This window comes from Martes martes (assembly GCF_963455335.1).
Source record: "Martes martes genome assembly, chromosome: 4".
Classification (NCBI taxonomy): domain Eukaryota; kingdom Metazoa; phylum Chordata; class Mammalia; order Carnivora; family Mustelidae; genus Martes; species Martes martes.
The window spans coordinates 99,773,168-99,793,273 of record NC_137891.1 but is presented as its reverse complement, the minus strand read 5'-3'; the positions used below and the strand labels follow the sequence as shown (position 1 = coordinate 99,793,273).

The 20,106-nt window shown below is 42.8% G+C and overlaps 1 protein-coding gene across 1 annotated transcript in view; it reads right to left on the bottom strand.

Annotated features, from left to right (window-relative positions):
- Positions 1-20,106, bottom strand: part of AKNAD1 (AKNA domain containing 1) — a gene marked incomplete at both ends in the record, with an annotated part of 34,659 nt that overhangs the window by 1,616 nt on the left and 12,937 nt on the right. Inside the window, 8 exons of the mRNA XM_080801675.1 lie at positions 1,544-1,625; positions 4,334-4,441; positions 4,537-4,659; positions 8,495-8,592; positions 11,434-11,525; positions 11,614-11,755; positions 14,182-14,381; positions 16,944-17,100. Of these exons, the coding sequence (XP_080657801.1) occupies positions 1,544-1,625; positions 4,334-4,441; positions 4,537-4,659; positions 8,495-8,592; positions 11,434-11,525; positions 11,614-11,755; positions 14,182-14,381; positions 16,944-17,100 (1,002 nt within the window). The remainder of the gene's footprint in view (positions 1-1,543; positions 1,626-4,333; positions 4,442-4,536; positions 4,660-8,494; positions 8,593-11,433; positions 11,526-11,613; positions 11,756-14,181; positions 14,382-16,943; positions 17,101-20,106) is intronic.

The window sequence follows — 20,106 nt, the reverse complement described above, 5'->3', positions numbered from 1 at the left end:
TTATGCTTTACACAACCATGAGTAGTGGACCTAAGGGATGCCACAAGACCTTGCCTGTTGACACATGGGCCGTGGATTCATCCTCACATTCCCCCTGACTTGAGATTCCTTCTGTTAAGCAGTGCTTCACTGGTACATACAACACTTGTGGCAGTCATCTCCAGTAAGTGGCTCTGAATGCTATGACCCGAAGCCCCCCTTCATTCCTCTCCCCTACCACATTCACATGACTTGGTTCTACAGGTTAGTTTAACACATTGGATCTACCATCCAGTTGAGAGCATCAGAGAATATCAGCATCAGGAGCCCCTAGCTAATGAAAAACTCCAGGCAGGGCAAGGCAATGTGGTGCAATGGGAAGGGTGTGGGCTTCAGAGTCCTCTGTCTCCCCACATGCAATGGGTCACCATGATCAAGAATAACAGCCATCACTTGCTGAATGCCAGGTACTTTTCCAGGTGCTTTATATGTATTGACCCAATCCTCAATGAGTTTGGCACTATTATGATTCCCATTTGGGGAATAATGGGGAAATATAGTGAGGAAAAGGAGGCAGTCGGAGGTCAGGCAACCAGCTCAAGGACACAGAACGAAGATGCAAACCCAAGACATCACCAGAGGCCACATTCTTAAACACTACACTGCATTAGGATAGTAGCTAATGAGTTCAGACTGAGTGAATGAGCGCAGAGCCTGAACTATTAACCACTCTGCTACACTATTTATTCTGCCTCCTAAATAGCTCTTGGATACTAGACCTCTCTCTCTCCTTCTCTACCACTCTTGGCCAAGCTACTATCATCTCACTTGGACTATTGCACCAGCCTCTTACTTGGCCTCTGTGCTCCAATCCTTGACTCCTCTACTCCATTCCTGCTCATTTAGTAGTTAGAATGATCTTTTAAAAACACTAGGAAACTTTTAAAACGCCCTGGTTAAAAACTTCATTGGCTTATTATACTCAAAAGTCTGAAATCCTTCCTGTAGCTTACAAGCCCTTGCATGGTCTCGCCCTGCCCATCCCACCAGCTTCCTCTCACCAGCCCCATCATGCCCCACAGACACAGCCACTGCACTGTTCTGGAATTTGCCAGGGGGCCTTCCCACTCCAGCAAGCTCTCTTAAACTGGAATGGCTTCACTCTTACCTTTACACCCCCTTGCTAATTGATTCACACTTATCCTTTGGTGGTCAGCTTCCCTGAGCCCCCAAATTAGATAATGGTACTCAGTACACCCTCTTTTTGGCACTTACAAAGACTGGCTCTTCTACCAGGAAGTAACTTCCATGAGGTCAGGGACAGTAGTTTAATTTTTCACTGTGTCCTAAGAACCTGGCACAGGACCTTGATGTTGACACTAAAATACCTGTTGAATGAATACATGTATGTTTGAAGTATTGGCCATACTTTCATTTGAATCTTGGCTCAACTACTTATGATCTAGGTGATCTTGGGCCAGTAATTTCATGCACTAAGCACATTGTATGTACCCAACTAGTGGGTAGTCATATTTGTTGTTATTAATAATAAAATAATACTTACTTTCCTGGTATGGACTCATGTTCATCATGAGAGGATTTTGGATTCAATGTCTGGGAACAGATCCATTCTGGCTTTGAACGAGCTGAAAGATGTTAGCTGTGATTAAATTCAGAGCATCAAAAATGATCCCCAGGGGCACCTGGGTGGCTCAGTGGGTTAAAGCCTCTGCCTTCGGCTCAGGTCATGATCCCAAGGTTGTGGGATCGAGCCCCACATCAGGCTCTCTGCCCAGCAGGGAGCCTGCTTCCTCCTCTCTCTCTGCCTGCCTCTCTGCCTACTTGTGATCTCCCTCTGTCAAATAAATAAATAAAATCTTTAAAAAAAAAAAAAAGATCCCCAAATGGTAGATATATGGGTATCATTTCCCAGATTTTTCTGTGTGAAATATTTCATGAAATTTTAAGAAGAAAATTGGGGAACTTAGAAAACAAAGAACTTTCTCTCAGGTATTCTGAATTCAGGAAAAAAAATTTAACTCATCAATCTTAAGAAAATCAACCTTTAATAGGGGTTTTAGCAGTAGCCATGAGACCAGAAGTCTGGGTTTAGGTTTGCTGGGGGCTAGCTGTGTGACACCTGAGCATGCCATCCAGCTTCTGTGGACTCAACTACTTCGTCTGACAAGTGGAGGGATTATCCCTTTGATGGAGATTGAGGTCTTCTCCAAACACAGGAGCAAGGTTTCTAGGAGTCAGAAACTCAATTATGTTACTAAGACAATTCCAGAAAATATAGACTAAACAGAAAAGATGAACATAGGAAAGGCACCATGGAAGACAAGAAAGCCAGGGAAGGGAAGAGAGAAGAGTCAGTGGCCAATAAGTCTGCCTTCTCTGTTGCTGGTTCTCCTTCCCAGGTCTCCTGTCTTATTCACCAGTCTCTTATAGCTAGGCTTCACTCCCCCTCAGGAGGGTCCCATTTGACAAGGGAACTGGGAGACATTGTCCCTCAGACATGGAAGGCAGAGCAGAAGCCAGAAGGTCCAAATTAGACATGTTGACCACCCAAACTTAAGTTGTGATGAGAGAGATACTAATGAGTTTAGTCTTAATCCTTTGCTAGTCTCCAAATACAATTTTTTATTTTATTTGAAACATAGAAACTCAGAGTTGGGGAAGGACCATAGGGTCATCTGCTCCAGTTCTAGTCTGGTCTACAGATTTGCACATCCTGACAAAGTACATTTTCTCCGGATGGGATCTGTAGAGACATCTCTGCAGATGGGGCTCACGACCTCCCACAACAGCCCACTCCATTCCAATTTCTGGAAGGTTCTTTTCAATGTTGAGCCGTACCTCTCTAAGACTTCCACCCTCTCAGCCACTGTACAGTTACTAATGTGGCTCGAAGTCACACTTCCAATGACTCAGTTGACCCCTCATTCCCTCATGTATTGAATGACAAGTCTCATGGGCTATAAACCCAAAGGCCAAGGAGATAGTAAAAAATCTGCTCTGTTACTTCTGCAGAGTTTTAGTGGCTGTCATCTTTTTTTTTTTTAAGATTTTATTTATTTGACAGAGAGAGAGAGATCACAAGTAGGCAGAGAGGCAGGCAGAGAGTGGGGGGAGAAGCAGGCTCCCCGCTGAGCAGAGAGCCTGATGCGGGGCTGGATCCCAAGACCCTGAGACCATGACCTGAGCCGAAAGCAGAGGCTTAACCCATCGAGCCACCCAGGCACCCTAAGTGGCTGTCATCTTGACAGAACACATCCACTTGAAGGATTTGGCAGCTGGGGACATAGGGGGCGCACAGCTGAGTTCAATCTGGTAAATGGCATTCTTTCATCTTGGAAATTGGCAATTGTGAAAGATAAGAAACATTCTCCCTGATGCCCTGTCCACAGATAAGGAGAGAAAGCACTGGAGGTTTCCCACAAGGAGAGGGCGTTAAAGAACCTGATACGGCTGCCATTGAGAAGCAAAACACAGAGTATTTCCTTCCTTCCCTTTTGTTCCCTTAGCACACTCTGACTTTACAATTCTAGCATGAACTTTTTTTTTTTTGCCATGAACTTTACTTTTTTGGGGATGAGTTCCTTTCAATAGATTCCTTTCAATAGAACTCCTTGGGGAGGGAGGAGCCATGTCTTATTCATCTTTATAAATAAATGTTTGTGGGCTGGGGCACATGGGTGGCTCAGTGGGTTAAAGCCTCTGCCTTCGGCTCAGGTCATGGTCTCAGGGTCATGGTCTCAGGGTCCTGGGATCGAGCCCTGCATCGGGCTCTCTGCTCAGCGGGGAGCCTGCTTCCTCCTCTCTCTCTCTGCCTGCCTTTCTGCCTACTTGTGATCTCTGCCTGTCAAATTAAAAAAAAAAAATGTTTGTGGGCTTTTAATTTTTTCCAATGACAGCAAAATTTTGCGTTGAAATTAGCAAAATGATGTTTAAGGAATGTAAAAATACTCTGTTTTTTTAACATGCCAACTTTTAGTAGGGACATATTTAAAGCTTTCACCACTCCTGAATAATAGCAATACTAGTGGCGACTTTTCGGTTGGCCGTTTGTATAGTAAATATTTACCATTTGTTACCTACTTACACTGAGTTAGCACTTAATAAGTTTCAAGGTCCTTTATTGCCAGGATTTCCTGTCTCCCAGCCCTAGCCCAGCCTCTGGCCATCCAGGATGCAGGAGCCTCAGGTGAGTACTGGAGAACCAAGGAGCAGACTGGAAAGGGCAGGGCTTCCCCCACCCCAAAGGGAAGCAGTGGTCGGTATGATGCAGGTCCCACATGCCTGGGAGACCACCCTGCTTACAAAGATGAGATCGTGCAGCAGATGTACTTACAAGGTGAGGAATTTTTATTTTCGTTTAAAAAGCAGAGCTTGACAAAGGCACTTCTTTCATTAGGATTTAAGTAATTCTGTCCTGGCATGTTGTATTTGTAATGAAATTCTAAAAAGAAAAGATGAAAAATACAACTCATTGCCTGCAAACAACAGCTGTCCCCACTTAACGCCTTCCTTGCAAGGCCCCTTTGTCACGCTCACCTTCAAGTGGCTTTTTGCCACAGACTCTTCTGGAATTATGACTCTTAGTGCCAGAGATCTCACACTGATTACTTTGCAGTCCAGTCCCAGAAAGAGAAGAGCAGCTGGGGCCTGCATCAGAACCTGAAAAAGCCCAAGTTACACAAAGAAAGTGTGAGTTTCTTCATCAGAGTCATAAAATGTGGTGTGGAGAGTAGAGCTCAAACCTCGCCAGGTATGTAGTTGGGGCCGGAGTGTTCCACTTCCCCAGTTGTGTTCAGGGAGCTGCCAGCCTCGGGATGATGTTTGGAATCCCCTTATGACAACCGAGAGATGTTTTGATAAGGAACAGATCTGATATGAAAGTCTTAAGATTTTCCTTGCACATGAGGGTGCTTAGTGAAGGTCTGTGAGAATGTGGCCCACAGAATCAACTACAAATGCAAGATGGAGGGGCGCCTGGGTGGCTCAGTGGGTTAAAGCCTCTGCCTTCGGCTTAGGTCATGATCCCAGGGTCCTGGGATCGAGCCCCGCATCGGGCTCTCTGCTCAGCAGGGAGCCTGCTTCCCCCTCTCTCTCTCTGCCTGCCTCTCTGCCTACTTGTGATCTCTGTCTGTCAAATAAAAAAAAATCTTAAAAAAAAAAAAATGCAAGATGGATATTTTTCCACATTTGCCCTGATACACCCACATTGTTTTCTCAGACCCTGTTGTGGCCAAGAGCTTGTGTTTTGTCACCCAGACAGTTGGAAAGATGGTTTTTCTTTACATCAAATCCATACACCGATATGGGCAACTGAATTATATAGCTCTGACTTTATCCATGCCACAGAGGCTAGCAGTTGAGAGCGTGTATATCTAATGCAGGTCTAGAACCTCGCAGGCTGTGGACAATGGAGCCCTCCAGGTAAGGCTAGAGTGTGAGAGCCTGGGCCAGACGGATGAGCACATCAGGCTTGGGTGTCCAAGCAACATCTCAGTTCCAGGAGGGATGAGACCAGGGGACAAGTCTCTGCTGATGCTACCTGCCTCACCACTCTGGTGATTATGCTCATTTGTAACATTATCTTTCAAAGAATAAGTCACAATGGAATGAGCTCTAGTGATGTTTTTTCTTTTCCATATCTCAGTCAGTAGCCATTGAGGGGTGCCTGGGTTGCTCAGTTGGTGGAGCATCTGACTCTTGGTTTTGGCTGAGATTGTGATCTCAGGGTCATGGGATCAAGCCCTCTGAGTCGGGCTCCATGCTCAGTGTGGAGTCTGCTGGAGATTCTTTCCCTCCCCTCTGCTCCTCTCCCCCCACTTGTGCATCCTCTCTCTCTCTTTCTCTCTCTCTCTCAAATAAATAAATAAATAAAATCCTTAAAAAAGTAGTCATTGAATTCCTTCTCAATCCATAATTCAAGGAAATTGCAATAGAGGATTGAGGGTATACCCTGAGAAGGTTGTATAGTGGAAAGGCATGAGGTTCAGATAGACCTGAGTTTGAAGTCTGGGTCTGCCACTAGTTAGCCGTGATGGTTAAAAATTTTTCCACAAATTCTTCAATATGTTCTTCAGAAGGCAGAGCCTAATTCTTCACTCCTTGAGTGTGAGCCAGATTTAGGACTTGCTTCTCACAAATAAAATGATAATGATGATGTATAGCTTCCAAAACTAGGTCATAAAAGACACCAAAGCTTCCATTTTGGTCTTTCTCTTGGATCTCTTGGCTGTGATGTCATAATGACATTCAATGTGGGCCTACTGGAGAGGCACACATGGTGAGGAACTAAGACCTCCTCCCAGTGGCCATGTGAGTGAACCATCTTAGAGGCAGGTTCTCCACTCCCAGTCAGGCCCTCAGACAATGGCAATACTGGCCAACATCTGACTATAGCCTCATCAGAGAACTTGAGCCTGAATCACTCAGCTAAGCTGCTCCCAAATTCCTGACCCATAGGAATTCTGAAAATGTTTGAATTTGTTTGTTATTTTGAACCGTTAAGTTTTGAGATACTTCACTACACAGCTGTAGAAATACACCAGCTCTTTGATTGGCAGGTTACTAAATTTCTCTGAGCCTCCATTTCCTTATCTGTAAAATAAAGATAACAATTCCTATTTACAGGGATGTAAGGATTGCTAAATGTTATGCACCATGTCAACAGTTCTCAAATATTTTACATCAGAATGCTTTTACACTCTTAAAATTAAGAACCCTAAAGAGCTTTTGCTTATTATAGTTTTTATCTATCATATATCATAATATTTGCCATTTTTTGACCTGTGGTGAAAAATCTCACCCTGCATTGGAGAAGAGCTGTAATATGGCATTCAGTTGGTTGACTGGTACAGAGATATCTATTATAAATTTCAAGTCATTTTTGCTCGTGAAGAATCATTCAGATCTTCCCAAGACTGAACAGACAGTTCTAAGGCTTTTTTTTTTTCAAGTAGAATTTTAAACTGAAACATTTAAAAATACTTGACTTATTTCATCATTTACAACCAACAGTAAACCATTTCATGCTGACAAAATAACTTTTAATTTTTAAAAGATTTATTCATTTATTTAAGAGAGAGAGAGCACACACGTGCTCATGGAGGGGGAAGGGCAGAGGGTGGGAGAGAGGGACAAGCAGACTCTGCCCTGAGCCCAGGGCACAATACAGGGCTTCATCCCAGGATCCCAAGATCACGACCTGAGCCGAAACCAAGAGTCCAACGCTCAACCCACTGAGTCATCCAGGTGCCCCCAAATAATGGGTTCTTAATGCAAAAGAGCTATTTTTAAAAATTCAGAGTGGCAGTATTTTATGTTTTGGCAAGTGTCTTGAATATCTGGCCTAATAGAAGGCACTGGATCCCACGGCTGCATCTCCATTCAATTGGTTGCAGTATTGGCCTTGCACGGGGATGTAGCTAGGAAAGAGAGGGCCTCACAGCCCTGCTGAGACCTTCTGGGCCTTCTGACCACACTTGGAAAGCCTGTCCTGGTATAGCAGCTGGTAGGTGTTCAATCAATGAAACATTAGTATGACTATTAGGAAAGGAATCATTGGGACGCCTGAGTGGCTCAGTCGGTTAAGCATCTGCCTTTGGCTCAGGTCATGATCAGGTCATGATCCCAGGGCCCTGGGATGGAGCCTGTGTCAGACTCCCTGCTCAGCTCAGCTCCCTGCTTCTCCTCCTCCTACCCCTTCCCCTGCTCGTGCTCTCTTTCTCGCTGCCTGTAACTCTCTCAAATAAATAAAATCTTTTAAAAAAGAGAGCTTGAAAATGAATCATCTACTCAGAAGAAGTAGAACTACACATGACAGAGCAGAAAGAACACCAAGTCGCAGGAAGGGCTCTTGGCCAATCACTTGTGTGAACATAAACAAGCCTCATTAGCTCTCTGGTCCCGGGTTGTCGTGTATAACAGGGAAGACCGGGCTCGGGTGGGGACCCTCATGCTGGGAGCTGCCTGAACAGGCAGGCCTGGGCCTCACCTCTTCCTCAGCCAGGGTGGTTCTGCCAGGGGATGTTTTTCTGCTTAAACTACCTTTGGAGGAAGGCTCCTCTGACTAAAAAAATCATTGAATTCCATGTCCTGCATGCTCTCCCGGTCTCCCAGCTCTCATTTTCTTTGCTTCTGTGAAATGTGTATGGACAAGTCGGCAGCAAGTCTCCCATGGCCAGGAAGTTCAGCAGACAGGGATTCTGGGTCATGCTGGAAGGATGACACCCAGAGCTGAGGCCACCTCACGACTGAGTGCATGGAGTCCTGGGACTCCCACACAGACACAGGTGGGCGCTCTCACCCTGTCTGACCACATTGGATCCATTTGAATCTATTCCATTATTAATTTTTTACATAGTGCCAAAAACATACAATCTGCAACCCCCATATCTGGGTAAAGCTGCTTGGTGTGGCAGGTGGTCTGCTGGCAGGGAGCAGACCCATGGAGGGGGACCTTGAGGACGGAGCCCCCACCTCCCCAGGCCCCTCAACTTACTGTGAATCGAATCTGCATGCAGTGACTTTTCTTGAATGGCAGGGGGACACCTTCCACAGTTGGTCCTCCTGTGCCCTTTTTTCTCCGTGTTTTCCTTCCTATAAAAGGTGCATAAGATCCCATAAACTTTAAGCCCACTTCTAGAGATCGTGAGCATACTGGTAAAACTGAAATGTTAAATTTCTTGTATCAGAGCCTGGGACGATGCAGGAGTAGCGTCTTGTCCTCAACACAGAGATCCCCTCTGCCTGCCTTTTTGAGAGCTTCGCTATAAGAAACTGTACCCAGCACCACCTGGCCTAGTAAGAATATGTATACTAAATGTTAAAAAATAAATCTGTTTCGTTCCCCAGAGGACAATATCTAATCACCATGCACACACATGCAGTGTAGAAATTTGAAGCATGGAATTGTAAAATTTGGAGTTTTCTTCATACTCATGTCTCAAAATCAACTCTTTTCAGGGGAAGAAGCTGTGCTGCCAGTCAGTATTGGGTCACATGGCTTTGGCTCCACACATGCAAGCTGAATGTGTCCAGAACATCCAGCAAGCTGGATTTCAGCTGTACAAGGCCACCAGGGGGCACCAGAAAGATCTCTTCCAGTTGTCTTTTACCAGGACACTTTCTCTGACCTGACCTGTCTTTCGCTTCAGCCTCCCTCCTTCTTCACAAAAATTCTAAACTCCTTCAGAGAAATTCTAATCCATCACAATTCTTAATAAAGCCCTCGCTCAGCCCCTGAGGTACAGTAATAGCCCTCCAGGAAAGTTGCTTGTTCTTAGTGTGGAAGGCACTGTGCCCTTGATATCCTAGACACAGCTGGTGAAAGCAAAGAGGAGGGGGGAATGGGGTACCAGGGCGGGGCACAGGAGGAGGAGCCCCAGGTGTTGCTTGGTGTATGCAGCACCCCTCAACCGCACCCAGGCCCACTGACCTCCATGGAGAGGGGCCCTGTGCTTGGAGTTGGTGGGGTTGGGGGCTGAAAAGCTGGGTCCCTCCCCTCCCCTTGGAAAAACATGCTTTCCTTCTGACTCACATATTTTCTCACACCTCATTTTCTGTCTCCACCCTCTGCCTTCGGGGCATTTGAACATCTGCTCTCCAAGGTGGAAAACTTGGATCTCTTTCAAGAGAGTTCAGTCCCACACATGACTTTCTTTTTCTGCCTCTTTTAAGCTTCTTTGTGCACTAAAATCTTCTTGCCAAACATAAAAGCTAAGGGCAATTCTACTTGAGGAGACAGGTTCCCAAAAGGACAAAGTAGCTAAAGTGTACTCTTAAATCCAAAATCCTGCTTCAGACATAGCACAAAGGGATATGCATTTGATTTGTAGCATATGTATCATCTATTTGCATATACATAAATATCCCTCGACATTAGCAAACTTCATAAAGCAATGTCCTATCTGAGAGACATCTAATCTTCTAGAAGAATAAGGAGTGTATGTAGTCCTTTGTTAAATTAATCCCTCAGGTGTTATGTAGTTTACCAAGATTTCAGTTTATAAATCAATTTATAAATTTATAAATTTCAATTTATAAATGAATGTACCCCAGTCATACATTCATTGTTAGATCTGGTCATCACACTCGGCTGTGCTTTTCCTTCCCTCTTGCCTGTCATAAAAGAGAAAATTTAGTCTGGAACATCAGTCCCTGACTTGGTACTTAAAAGTATCTGTAGGGTCTAGACTAGGAATTTGGAAGAGAAGCATTCAATATGTCGCATGCTTAATCAAAACGTTTTTTTAACGTCAAACTGTTTTTATTATACTTAATTTAAAAAATTCCAAAACCTTGGTTTCATTCAATAAATAAAAATAGTGGGCCTGGGGTGTCTCAGGGAGTAGGCATCATTACTGCCCCTTATATTTAAAGGAGAGTCAAAGCTGATGACTGGCATGTTGGTTTAAAGCAGTTGTCCACACCAGATGATGCATGGTCATTTTTAGCACAAACACCCTTCTGTTTTGTTGGGGGCAGGGGGGTGGGCGGACACTCACTTAGGACAAGTGCCCATTTCCGTGGTGGAATCCTTTCGAACTTCAGACCTTGTCATCTGCTTCTATTAGAGCCTATTATGTGTATGTAATAATAGTTGCTAAACATCTCCTCCCTCCTTGACTCTTCACCTTTCCAAGGTAAGTTAGCCCAGCTTTGGCCAGCATCCAGGATACTTCCTGAGCATACAGGTGACGCCTCTCACTAACAGACAGAAGCTGCAAATAAATGATTCTGAATCCACATGGGCTAACGAGCGAGCCAAGTAAAGTTTCAAGAACATTAAGGATTTCTCCTTGGGATTTTACATCGATTGCTTTTTTTCTTTTCTTTTCTTTTCTTTTTTTTTTACACAATTTACAACTTCTTAACTTCTGGAAGATTTCTTGCTCAAGAATGGGGAGAAGTGAACCCTGAGAGGTGGAATTAGGTTTATTTCTAGTGGGACTGGGGACAGAAGGAGGGAAAGGGCAGATTTTCACTCATCACCAGGAGCTGGTCTACAAACGGTGCACGGTATTCTCCCCTTTGGGTAATGTTCTGACGGAGCCTACAGGACTAGCCACCCTTCCTGTGTGCTGTAGCTACGATTCTTAACCGGGGGAACTTCTGAGAATCACTGGAGCAGATTTAAAAGTATTCCTACCAGCACTCCAGTCCCGGTGAGGCTGACACAGGAGGTGAAGTTGAAGCGTGCGCATTATTTGACAATCTCCCCGGTGACTCTGATGCTCACCCCACTGGAGAACCACCGCGAGAGCGATTTGTGCATCCGGAGGGAGGCGGGGCCTGCCCAGCCCTGCGATCTGTGATTCTGAAACTTAGCCAGAGGTTGCTGGCATCTGTTCAGTTCATCTGACGCCCACTCTCCCTGGAGCTATCATCCTGGCTCTGGCTCCCACCCATCCTAGGGATTCAGCAGCAAGAAGCCCTCACCATTGAAGAACCCCGCGGCAAAAGGCACAGCTTGGACTGGTCATCTGCGCGTGGTCTTGGTCCTGGTTTCCCAAGGTGGTGTTGGGGTTCTCCTGCACCACAAAGCACACACAGATGTGGCTGTGCGCAAGGAAGTGACTCAGGCCACCATCGCTCACGCACAGAGGCAGCTGAACTCACCACTGCCAGACTCCTTCCCTCGGATTTCTCCGATTTCTCCGCTTTCTCCCTCGGTGGGGTCTGTGCTGTAATGGCCTGGGGCTTAAAGAGAGAAGGTTTCAACGCTGGCTTGGCCTCTCGCCTTCTCCAAACATTTAAAAATCTAGTTTAGTTGAGGGAAATTGGAAGGGGAGGTGAACCATGAGAGACTATGGACTCTGAAAAACAACCTGAGGGTTTTGAAGGGGCGGGGGGGAGGTTGGGGGAACCAGGTGGTGGGTATTAGGGAGGGCACGGATTGCATGGAGCACTGGGTGTGGTGAAAAACAATGAATACTATTACGCTGAAAAGAAATAAAAAAAATTTTTTTTAAAAATCTAGTTTATAGATGAGAAAACAATGAATACTGTTATGCTGAAAAGAAATAAAATTTTTTTTTAAAAATCTAGTTTATAGATGAGAAAATACTTTACCCCTTTTTTCTTTCCTTAGTTTGGAATTACCCCAGGCTCCGCAGGAGGATGAACAGATTTAGGAAGATAATTTTTAAATCCATCAATCTGACCACTCTTCCTAGAGCTCTAAGAGCTTTTCCAAAGAAATGCATTCAACTACAAATTAAAACAGGCTTTAAGGACTACTCAAAGGCTGAAATTATTGTTTATATGTCCCTTTTTAACACAGAAAAATTACACTACTTCACCAAAAGGCCTGACACCACCCAGAGTGTATTTTTTACTACAGTTTTACCCTTTCTGCAAACAGAAAATGTGCTCTTCTTCCCCCATTATAAACAATGCTGGCACAAGCATCGTTGTACAGATAGCTTTTTCCATATTTTGAATTACTTCCTTAGGAAATGTGTAGGTCAAAGGTTGTGAACATGTTTGCGTGATGATACCTGTTGCCAAATTGCTTTCCGCAAACGCTGTAAGAATTACACAGCCGCCAACAATGTGGGCAGCTCAGTTTGAGCACACCCTCTGCTGCCTCAGGAATTATCCTTGAAAATGCTTTTGTTAATTTAAAAAGCGGGGAGGTGGCACCTCGTGTTAATTGCCTCTTATTAAAGGAGATGAACATTTCCCCATGTGCTTATTTATTGGCTGTGTTTCCTACTTGTGACTTTCAGTTCATCTCCTTTGTCTATCACTTTTTTGGAGATTTTCAGTGTTTCCTTACTAGCAAAAACAACCATTTGTTGACTGTTCATTGGGCCAGGTGCCCCTTTGTTCCTTCTTGCCATTCTGGCATCCTAAGGCTCAGAGAATTTCAGCCACTTGGCAAGGTCACAGAGGGTAAGTGGCAGAACTGGGATTTGAACTCTCTCCTTCTGCTTGTGTTCTTAGCCACAATTTTCCTGCTCCTTTGTGAACCTGTCAGAGCCCTTTGTAAAATAAAAATCTCAATATTGAACATTATTTGTTCTTAATATTTTCCAACTTGTCTGCCTTTAAAAGAAGGGGGCTGCAGTTTTGGTTTTGCAAATAGTTAAAATGTTGATGTTGCCAAAGAGGTGGCGGCAATGGCCAAGAAACATATGAAAATGAGTTAAATTTCACAGTCAAAGGAATACAGGTGAAAACAATGAGATACCAGTTTCACTTTCCACTTTGGCAAAGGTTGAAAAAGAAAAATAAAAAAGATTCCCGGGGTGGGCTTGGGGGAGATGGGGGACATAGCTCCTTTCCGATGTGCAGCTGGGGCCTGACACACCTTGCTAAGGGCCAGTTTATCAGAATTTTCACTCTGCCTCTTTAACTGCACTCCTAAGTTTTTAGTCTAAGGAAATAATCGAGTATGGCCCAAAGCTTGCATATAAAATGATGTTCCCAAAGCAGTGTTTGTTATATCAAAGAACTGGAAAAAAAAACAAATATCCATCAACAAGGGATTGGTTAAATGACTTGATAATGAAATACAATGCAGCCCTTAAAAATGAAGCTGTAGATTCATTCTACGTGATTGTTGAGATGCCTGTGATAAATGTTAAAAGAAAAAAAGCATCATAAAACTATATAGCATGATCCCAGTTTTGCAAAAATGTATCTGTGTCTGCAGAGAAGAAAAAAAGACTGGACAGATACTAACATATTAGCTATGATTTTTCTCTCTGTGAAATGTTCTTCTTTATACTTTATCTTCTCATTTGTTTTCCAATAATCATAAATTGTTTTTATAATTTAAAAATTAAAGAATTTGCCCCTGTGTTTTCTTTGATCACTTCTCACTTTTAGGGGTAGAGGGGTACCCCTCCACTTCACAGATAAGGCAGATTTACGTGAGCAGAATGTAGGCAGGTGCCCTCCACCTGAACTGGGAGACCTGGGATCCAGTGTCCCCTGACGTTTGTCCCCGGCAATTCTCCTCACCTTCCTAAGCTTCCAACTCTTCTTATGTCAAGTCTTTGCCAACTGTGAGCTCTGAACCAACATTATACTTTCGTCGTTCTCCTTTTGGACCCATGTATTTTTAATCCCGGTACTTCCAGCTCATTCATAATGAAATAATCTCAAGCTGTGGGCCCCAGACCAGCAGCCCTGACATCACCTGGGAGCTTGTTAGAAAACACAGAATTGCAGGCTCACCTCAGACCCACCAAATCAAAGCCTGCATGGAGGAAGATTAGCACACGATTCCTGGGCGCATTGCGGTTGGAGAAGCCCTGATCTGGAACAGGTACCCCAGGCAAGTGTCTCCTGAGCTCTGAGAGTGGGAAACAAGAGCCATACCAGCAGCTGTCACCAGCACTTACATCCAAGGCGTCAGTTGGTTTCAGAGCCCAGGGCTCGAAATGATGCCAGTTTCAGAGCCACACTCGGCAGCACTGGTTTCAGTCAGAGATCCAACAGAGTGAATGGAACCGAGCGGGGCTGGGCTGCTGGATGTGCCCCTGGGATCAGAGGACCATCTCACGGCCATTTGATCTGGTTAGTCTGTGTTAGCATTGTTTTGGGGGGTTTGGTGTTTTTGTTTGCAGTTTTGGGGGGTTTTTTAGACAGTTTGAATTTAGAATCCATTCTTGAGCTCCATGGGAGGCCCACTTTAGGGGATTCTTTGGCTTAGAGTCACTGGGAATTTAATGGCAGCATTTCTGGGACGATAAGAAGGAGCAACCTGAGGTAGCATGTGGTGGGGACATCTTGTGGCCACTCTCCCTTTCTCCTCTCACAACTGGTCAGGCCCTCCCTCAGGAGCAATAGCTGCGAAGGAAGGGGCCTGTCGTGGCCCCAAAGGACGTCCCCATGTCCCTTAGGAATTCATGGCACCGCACAGAGGGACTGCCTTTAGAATTACGGTTCCACGGGGAGGGACCCACATCGGTTCAGCATCCCCACCACACCCCTAAGGCATGGTCACATCCTGCCTGGAGTCCCTGTCCCCGACCCTCCACCTACCTGCCTCCTTCTCAGCCCTCCCTCCAACTCAATTTAAATCTTACCTTCCCTGACCTTGTTTCCCCCGCTCTACTGGGCCCTCCCACAATGAGTGACTTTTTGTCACATGCCATTACTGAATAGTCACAAAAGCTAACACCCAGCTAGTGTGCTTCCTATGAGCCAGGCCCCGTTTCAAGTACTTTACCTATATTAACTCACTTCACATCGTAACAACATCATAACAATTTCTGACAAGCTGCCAGGTGATGTCAATGCTCTTGGTCTGGGGACCACACTTAGAATTATTTCATTACAAATTAATTGGAAGTGCTGGGATTAAAAATCCGTGGGTCTGAAATGATATGACAAAATTACAGTGAGAAGTAAATAATAGTTATTCTGTTGGTTCAGAGCTTTACAGTTTGTAAAGACTTTTTACCGAAGAGGATTTGGAAGCTTAGGCTGGTATTATTATCTTTATTTTAGAGAGAAGGAAACTGAGGCACAGAGAGGTTACAAAATTGCCCAAGGCCACAAAGCTGATAAGCGACAGAGTTGGTATTCAGATCCAGGCAGTTCAGGTCCAGAGTCATAGGAATGTGTCACGTTAAGTGCATTGCATTTCTAACATTCTGTCATTACACATTAATTTTATTTGTTCATTGTGTGTATCCCTTAGAGATATGTAAGCATCTTGAGGGCAGGTGGTTTGTCTGCTTTATTTATGTCATACCCCAATACCTAGAAAAGTGCCTAGCATTTGGCAATAAGTGTTTGTTGAATGAATGAATGATCCTCACAATAGACTCTTTTTTCAGGGCTACTTAGGACAAAATTCGAGAGCTCTCTTATTTCGCAATAGTTGCTGGTAAACTTGGGACCCAGTAAAGAAAAGCAAACCCAGATCTGAGGAAACTGCTGGGAGGAAGGCTAGGCTCACTCCCTGGGCTCCCTCATACCACTGGGAAGCCAATTCCTGTTCACAGCTGGGAAGTGTTGAAACTGTTAAATCCACAAGGGCTCAGAGGTTACTATACTGAGCGTTCACGCTATACCAGGCATTCAGTCAGATATCTGAGACACAAAGATAGGTACAAAGGCACAGGGAAAAGTGAGACACAGTGCTGTGGGAACAGAGGTCCAAGCAAAGAATTCTGCCCGGGGTGGGGGACTGTGTGTCAAAGTTACATAAATGGCCCAAATCAGAAGCTGAGCCTTGAATGAAATTTTGCGGGGAAGGTTAAGTGTTTTGAAGGGGCAAACATACTTCTTTGGCAGGGCTAGCATTTATGTAAGCTTCAATATCTTGTTCTTAACTGTGACAAAAACCTATTCAGATTTTGAGAATCAGCCACAGGCTGTGATCTCAAGTAATGTCTGAAACAAAAGAGTCACTTTATGGCAATTATCCAGATGATTCAGTTTCTCAGAATTTTAATTTAGTCTGAAATGTTTCTGATAGTTGAGGCTACAAAAACAAAAAGTGTAGAAAGACGGTGGTGATTGCTTTGAATTCCTAATCTTGCATGTGTAGATGATCCTAAAGAATTTAACTTGAGAAAAGGAAAATGCAGAAGTGGACCCATGGGAAATAGTTCTTCCCACCAAGTGTGTTATTTTTTATGTAGAAGAGGGAATATAAAACTATTAAGAAGAAAAATTATTTCTTCCAGGCACGATCCACAAAAATGTTGCTCTTCATCCAGAAGAAATAGCTTTTCAGTGGTTCCTCAGTTTAAACTGCATTGTGACATTTTAAACTAATAAGATATTTAAAAAGCCAACACTTAAAATAGCTTCTAATTTTTAAAAGCTGGTTCCACTTTAAATAATATGATTCATGGGACTTTGGAAAGTTAAATTTTCATGAAATATTAAAATAGAATTCATGATTTCATGATTTAGGATTCTATAAGTGCATAAAAAACATTTTTCCTGGCATGAAATTAGACTGTAGGTTGCTGTATTACCTCATTTGAGGGTGGAGAGAATGTGGATGCCAAGTCATCCGGGATGATTGGAGAGCTCACGGGAAAAGAGACGACTGAAGTACATTTGCCCTTATTAATTTTCTCTTTAACATCTTCAAGTAGCATCTCCAACTTGAAGATTTCACCTTCCACTTCTCTAATAGACATAAACAGGCATCTTACTGGGTATGCAGTCAACATTCTAATTAGTAACAACAGTTCATGAATATAGCATTGATCTATATCATTAATGTGGTTTGGCTTCAGACAGGAAGGATAATGGACACCCGCCCTGACATGCATCCTGTTTATAGCCTCACTCCAAAGGCCTGGGCTCAAGTCCTCGTTTTGTTATTCATTAGCTGTGTATCCTTGGGAAAATCACTTCATCTTACTGTGCCTCCAGGGTCTCAGCTATAACATGGGGAGAACAATAATCTGCTCATCTGGATCTAATTATTTTGAGGTCCCTTACAGTTCTAAGAGCTATGATTCAATGGAAATAATGATTTATATCAATTGAAAAGAGGAAGGACATGAAATATCTGAATTATTTGATTAACAAGCTTGATCTATAGGCATATGCACATACATGTATGCATGTATAAACAAATGTGTATGTGTAAATGTGTACATAAATATAAATATCGCTTTTTCCCAAAAAGAACCTAGTTTCCTCAAAGTCTAATTTACCTCATATTAATCCACAAAGAAGAATCTCAACAAATTTCAAAACATTAAAAATTATACCACTGCTTTCTCACTAAGATCAGGAAAAAGGCAAGGATGTCCCTCCACCCCTCTTTTTCAACATTGTACTGGAAGTCCTACCTAATGTAATAAGACAAGAAAAGAAAATATAAGGTATAGAGATTGGAAAGGAAGAAATAAAAGTGTCTTTGTTCACAGATGAAAATCCAAAAAAATTAGCAGAAAAACTAGAACTAATAAGCAATTATACTGAGGTTGCAGGATACAAGGTTAATATACAAAGGTGAATCACTTAGCTGTATACCATCAATGAACAAGTGAAATTTTAAATTTAAGACACAATACCATTTACATTAAGATCCAAAAAAATGAAATACTTAGGTATATTTACAAGACTATATAAGGAAAACTATAAAACTCTGATGAATGAAATCAGAGAACTAAATAAATAGAGAGATATTCTATGTTTGTGGATAGGAAGACTCAGTATTGTCAAGATATCAGTTCTTCCCAACTTGATCTATAGATTCGGTGCAACCCCTATCAAAATTCCAGCTTGATCTTTTGTGGATACTGACAAAGCGATTCTAAAGTTTGTAAAAAGAGACAAAAGACTCAGAATAGTCAACACAATATTGAAGGACAAAAACAAAGTTGGAGGACTGATGCTACCCAACTTTTTTTTTTTAAGATTCTTATTTATTTATTTGACAGAGAAATCCCAAGTAGGCAGAGAGAGGAAGGGAAGCAGGCTCCCTGCTGAGCAGAAAGCTAGACGTGGGGCTACACTAATCAAGGCAGGGGGGTATTTGTGAAAGACTACACAAATAGATCAGTGGAATAGAATAGAGAACCCAGAAATACACCCACACACTCACCTGATATTTGACAAAAGAACAAAGGCAATACAATGCAGCAAAGTTAGTCTTTTTAACAATTGGATATCCACAGGCAAAAAAAATTAATCTAGACACATACCTTATACACTTTATAAAAATCAACTCAAAATGGATCACAGACCTAATGTAAAATCCAAAAGTGTAAAACTCCTAGAAGATAACAGAGTAGAATACCTAGAAAATCTTGGGTATGGTGATGACTTTTGAGATAGAAAACCAAAAACACCATTCATGAAAGAAATAACTGATGAGCTAGATTTCATTAAAATTAAAACTTCTGTTCTGCCAAGAAAATGAGAAGAAAAGCCACAGACCAAGAGAAAATATTGGCAAAGGACTGAAAAAGGACCATTATCCAAAATATACAAAGAACCCTTAAAACACAACAATAAGAAAACAACCAGCCCAATTTTAAAATGTGCTACAGACCTTAACAGACACTTCACCAAAGAAAATATACTAAAGGGAAATAAGGCTATGAGAAGATGCTCCACACCATACGTCATCAGGGAAATGTAAATTTAAACAACGATGAGATACCACTAGACATTAGTGGAATGGCCAAACTATGGAATGCTAAGAACACCAAATGCTGGCAAGGATGTAGAGCAATAGGAATTCCCATTCATTCTTGGTGGGAATACAAAGTGGTAGAGCTACTTTGGAAGACAGTTTGACAGTTTCTTTCAAAACTAAACATATTCTTACCATACGATCCATCAATCACACTCCTTGGTATTTACCCAAAGGAGCTGAAAGTTTATGTCAGCAAAAAAACTTGCATACAGATGTTTATAGCAGCTGTACTCATACTTTTCAAAATTTGGTTCCAACCAAGATGTCCTTCAGTAGGTGAATGGATAAATAAGCTGTGGCACATCTAGACAAACGAATACTATTCATCCCCCAAAAAATGAGTTATCAAGTCATGAAAAGACATGTAGGAACCTTATACACATATTACTGAGTGGAGGAAGCCCAATCTGAAAAGTCTACATATTGCATGATTCCAACTATGTGACATTCTGGAGAAGGCAAAACTATAGGAACAGTAAAAAAATCAGTGATTGCCAGGGGCTGGGGGAGGGATAAGAAGATAGAGTAAGGATTTTCAGGGCAATGAAAATTCTCTGTGATGCCATAAAGATGGATACAAGGCATTATACATTTGTCCAACACCAGAGAATATACAGCACCAACAGTAAACCCCAACACAAACTAAGGGTTTGAACAATTACGACTTATCTGTGTAGGTTCATCAGTTTTAACAAATGTATGGCTCTGGTGGGGGATGTTGATGATGGAAGAGAGACTGTGTGTGTGTGTGTGTGTGTGCAAGCATAGGTATATGGGAAATCTCTGTGTCTTACTCTTCATTTTCCTGTGAGACTAAAGATAATCTTAAAACGTCTTTAAAAAATTATACCATCCACATTCTTTGATCACTGGAAATTAATAACAAAATACAGCAACAAAACACTCATCCTGATAACTCTTGGGTTACTAGGAAACAAAAATAGAGATTAGGGGTACTCTACAAGCAAATAAGAAGT